Source organism: Gadus chalcogrammus, chromosome 3 (genome assembly GCF_026213295.1).
Source record: "Gadus chalcogrammus isolate NIFS_2021 chromosome 3, NIFS_Gcha_1.0, whole genome shotgun sequence".
NCBI lineage: Eukaryota > Metazoa > Chordata > Actinopteri > Gadiformes > Gadidae > Gadus > Gadus chalcogrammus.
The window spans coordinates 19,167,979-19,172,978 of record NC_079414.1 but is presented as its reverse complement, the minus strand read 5'-3'; the positions used below and the strand labels follow the sequence as shown (position 1 = coordinate 19,172,978).

The following is a 5,000-nucleotide window of genomic DNA, read 5'->3' as shown; positions in this document are numbered from 1 at the left end:
CAAGTGGGGTTGTGCAATTCCGTGAATGAATAGAGAGATGAATAAATAAGAAGCTAAGCCCATGGATCAATGGGGCTGGAGGATGCGTGGAGAGCCGCACTTAACTCCGTTCAAAAAGAGCAGCTATAGAACTCGTTATTAAATAACTCTCATTAGCATTGTTATAAAGGATGAATTATGTATGAGGAATCTATGCTAATGAGCAAGTGAGAGCGGAGAACGTGAGGCAAAGACGTGGAATGAAGGCAGCGTCGGTACAAAGACATTAACAGGAAGTGAGAGCAATTGCGTGAATGGAGGAACACTGTTCAAAGTAGGATCTGCCTTATAAATATGGGGTTTTCGGGAGGGGGGGGATGTGGATGTATTTTCCCTGCGTATTGATGAAGAAGAAGTGTCCATGTCCCCCTTGTTCTTTTGCTTTTGCATCCGGTTGGGGTGGTGGAATGAGGGGCTGGATGGGGGTGGTTGTGGTGGTGGTGGTGGTGGTGGTGGTGGTGGTGGTGGTGGAATGAAGGGCTGGATGGGGGTGGTGGTGGGTGGCGGTGGGGGGCTGTAGTGCTTAACCGCCGTAGCAAACCGGGCCCACCTGGAAGCCGAACTTCTGGTTCCCGTTCCCAAAGTCGGACACGGCCACGTCCAAGATGGGGAGGGTCTCGGACATGGGGGAGTCCAACACCAACACAGTCCTCTCCTGGCCCGACCGGGTCTACAAAGCACAGAACACAGGACAGATGGTAGTCTAGTGGTACAGGGGTCTGATAGACCGGGTCTACAGAACACAGAACACAGGACACAGGACACAGAACACAGGACACAGGACACAGGACACAGGACACAGGACACAGGACACAGGACACAGGACACAGGACACAGAACACAGGACACAGAACACAGGACACAGGACACTGGACACTGGACACTGGACACAGGACACAGGACACAGGACACAGAACACAGGACACAGAAAACAGAACACAGGACACAGAACACAGGACACAGAACACAGAACACAGGACACAGAACACAGAACACAGGACACAGAACACAGGACACAGGACACAGGACACAGGACACAGGACACAGGACACCAGACACAGGGTAGTCTAGTGGTATGGCTGTCTGACTCCCAGCCCGAAAGAGGTTCTAGGCGGAACCCAAACAAGTAGTCCCTTCTTCAGCCTTTGATCAATGATCCCGCACCCTAGTCAAACAAACAGCCCGGAGCACTATTTCGAATGCTTCTGTACGTGTCTTGTGTTGTGTAGGAATGTATTATTAGGGTATTTTGTTCCACGTCTCTGTATTATGTCGAAACGTGCACCGCATTGTCATAACATTTCCATCGATCTAAAATGTCCATCCACCGTCCAGCCCGTGGATACAACGCATAAAAATAAATCACTTTGGAAAAAAGGGTTGCACTAAATAACTAAATAGCAGGTAAAAAAACGCAGAAACACCCTCCCACAAAAACAAAAAGAAACCCTATCATCCCGCTCCCCACGTCGTGGCGATCGTTGCGCCCCGTGGTCCACGTGTCGCCGCCACCCACCTGGCAGCCGTCGTACGTGGCGTCGATGTAGTGCGCGTTCTCGTGCGTCAGCTCCTCGCCGTTGGAGCCGCGGAAGCGCAGGGCGCGGCGGTGGCCCACGCTGGCCGCGTCCAGCCAGCCGGCCGAGTTGAGGCAGTGGTAGGTGAAGCTCTGCTTGGCCGTGGCGCTCAGCAGCTTCAGGAAGGTCAGCTGCACCACGTGCACCGGGAGCCCGTCGGAGCTGGAGTAGGAGAACTGGTGGAGGGAGAGGGGTGAGCGGGAGTGAGGGGCGGGGGGGGAGGCAGGGAGAGAGGGGGAGAGAGAGAGGGGGAAGGAGAGAGAGGGAGTGAAGGGGGGGGGGAGGCAGGGAGAGAGGGGGAGAGAGAGAGGGGGAAGGAGAGAGAGGAGGAGAGCGAGAGAGGGAGTGAGGGGGGGGGGGGGGGAGAGAGAGTGAGGGAGGGAGGGGGAGGTTTAGAGGGAGAGGGGGAGGCAGGGAGAGAGGGGGAGAGAGAGAGGGGGAAGGAGAGAGAGGGGGAGAGAGAGAGAGGGAGTGAGGGGGGGGGGGGAGAGAGTGAGGGAGGGAGGGGGAGGTTTAGAGGGAGAGGGGGAGGCAGGGAGAGAGGGGGAAGGAGAGCGAGGGGGAGAGAGAGAGAGAGAGGGTGGGTTAGGTGGGGGAGAGAGAAAGAGGGAGTAGGGGGGAGAGAGGGAGGGGGGAGTGAGGGAGGGAGGGAGGGGGAGGGAGAGAGAGAGGGGGTGAGAGGGATGGAGAGAAGGGGTGAGGGGAAAAAGAGAGAGCGAGAGCAACAGAGAGTGCAAGAGGGGGAGAGAGAGAGAATGAAAACGAGCGACAGCAAGAGAGAAAGAGAGAGAGAGACATTTTTGGATCATTTATCTTTCAGGATTTTCTGCATTTTTGTGTTTCGGCAATGTAAATGTAGGCTGTCCATGCCAACAAAGCCCTTTAAAGATTTGATTCAAGAGAGAGAACAGAGTGATGTAGGGAATAACAGATAGATACCGGACCATTCCAAGTTAGTTCGTCATTACCCCAATGTCTGCAGTCTACCTGTAGGCAGTAGATAGGAACACAGTCCAGCCCTAGGGTGGCTAGGGTGATTGCCCCTAGCCCAAAGGGTGTGGGTTCAAATCGAAATGTCCATAGCGTACCTGGAGGCAAGCTTGAGCAAGAAGCCGAACTCCCTCCCTGCTTAAGAGCTCAATAGTGAAAAGGATTTCTCTCTGTTAGCTGCTTGGAGAAAAGCGTCTGCTATAGCGATATAAAGGAAGACAGTGGAGAACCTTACCTGTTTTCCCTTGCGGAAGGTGCTGTACCAGCTCCCAGGCTTCTCTCCCTTCCAGCCTGCCAGCCTCACCTGTCAGAATAATACAGTAGGAAGAAAACACAGCAGGCAATGAGAAGCTAATGACTTGAGCTATGAGATACCAATTAAATTGTTCATAACTCATTTACAATTGTGTAATAGAGCCAATGCAAAAAAAGATTCCATCAACTCTATTTCCATAATAATGTTTTTAATTAGCTCTTGTGAGTGACTATTCGTCGGTGTCCATATTTTTGTATGTGTCTCTATGTGTCTAAGTGCGTGTATGCATGTGAGTGAGTCTGTATCTCTGTCGATGTGTGTGTGTGTCTATCGGTTTATATGCATGCATGTGTGCTTGTCTATATAATTGTGCGTCGTGTGTGTCATCATCTGTGTGTGTGCGTGTGTGTGTGTGTGTGCGTGTGTGTGTGTGCGTGCGTGCGTGCGTGTGCGTGTGTGTGTGTGTGTAAACCCACCGATTGGAACTTCTTGTCAGGGTGCAAGCAAGTCTCTCCTTGTGCGGTGAAATTACAAAACACCTTGAAGGAGTCTCTATGGCAACCCTGGTTAGGATCTATCCAATACTCACCTGTAGAGGGAGAGGGGGGAGAGAGAGAGAGAGAGAGGGAGAGAGAGAGAGAGAGAGAGAGAGAGAGAGAGAGAGAGAGAGAGAGAGAGAGAGAGAAAGAGGGGGAGAGAGAGAGGGGGAGAGAGAGAGAGAGAGAGAGAGCGAGAGAGAAAGAGGGGGAGATAGAGAGAGAGGGAAGAGAGAGGGGATTTACAATACATCATTTTCAACAGAGGCAAAGGATGTAGCCTGCAGTGGCAGAAAGGGAAGCAAGAAGTTACAAACACAAGGGAGAAGCTGCAAGAAAATACATAGCCTGTCAGAGCGAAAGCGTGAGAGAGAGAGAGAGAGTTAGAGCAAGAGAGACAGGGAGAGAGAGAGACACACACACACACACACACACACACACACACACACACACAGACACACACACACACACACACACACACACACACACACACACACACACACACACACACACACACACAAACACACACACACACACACACAAAGAAAGAGGATGTAGTGAGCTGTGAGAGAGCGTGGTGTTTCAGGGCCCGAGGCTGAATGAAACATCACGTCATGGGCTGCCCGTCTCCTCGCCACTCCTCATCCGGCGAAAACCGTTTCCACAGAAGCCCCTGACCTGCTTCCTATGTGCTGCCCGGCGCCCTCTACTGCTACCACTATTGCTGCTGCTATCTGCTCCCTGGCAGCCCGCTAAAGGAGCCCGCGGGGGGGTTCACCTAAATTAATAAGGCCCTCTGATGTCCAGGCACAGGGAGCCCAACCTGGGGCGCAAATCCACGCTATTGGAGAGAGCTGGCCCCCCTCTCGCCCCCTCCCCTTCCCCCTTCTACCCCTCCCCCACCTCCTCCACCTCCTCCTCCCCCTCCTTTTCTTCCTCCCCCTCCTTCTCCTCCACCTCCTCCTCCACCTCCTCCTCCTCCCCCTCCTTCTCTTCCTCCTCCTCCCCCTCCTTCTCCTCCTCCCCCTCCTCCTCCCCCTCCTTCTCTTCCTCCTCCTCCTTCTCCCCCTCCTTCTCTTCCTCCTCCTCCACCTCCTCCTCCCCAGATTTGAAACTCACATGGGTTGCCAGGTTGAGTACACTGAACAAAAGACGAACCCTGTGCAACATTATATTTCGAGACAAGCGCAGTGGTTCTATTTTATTTGACATTGATAAGTGACGACGAGCAGTGTTGCCAGATTCCAGCTAATCTGGCATCCCTGGCTGCAGTGCACTGTAACCAGGGTTGCCAGATTCGGCGGGGAAATCTGGCATCCTCCTTCTCCTTCTCCTATAGTGTAAGCCGATCGGCTAATGTATACCTTTCACTTTATATTAATTAAATTATAAACCAGCTCAGGAAATCCTTCATGGAGACAGACCTCTGAGCTGTCTCCATGTTTCAAATGCATCTCCGAGATGTACCCTTGTTTCAACCATGCTCTGGTCATGGAGCTTTTTCGAAAGAGGACGAGGCTTTTTAGGGTCGGGTCAAATCCAGTACGATCTTAGTTAGTATGGCTGCAGCAGGCTGTGGCTGTGTGTCCGTTTTATTAATATCTG

At 52.6% G+C, this 5,000-nt stretch overlaps 1 protein-coding gene across 1 annotated transcript in view; it reads right to left on the bottom strand.

Annotated features, from left to right (window-relative positions):
- Positions 1-482: 482 nt before the first annotated feature.
- The window catches only part of LOC130379628 (collagen alpha-1(XI) chain-like), a 41,321-nt gene continuing 36,803 nt past the window's right edge, over positions 483-5,000 (bottom strand). The window contains exons 63-66 of the mRNA XM_056586573.1: positions 3,336-3,448; positions 2,839-2,907; positions 1,556-1,789; positions 483-709 (exon numbers count right to left, since the gene is read on the bottom strand). Of these exons, the coding sequence (XP_056442548.1) occupies positions 563-709; positions 1,556-1,789; positions 2,839-2,907; positions 3,336-3,448 (563 nt within the window). The 3' untranslated portion in view covers positions 483-562. The remainder of the gene's footprint in view (positions 710-1,555; positions 1,790-2,838; positions 2,908-3,335; positions 3,449-5,000) is intronic.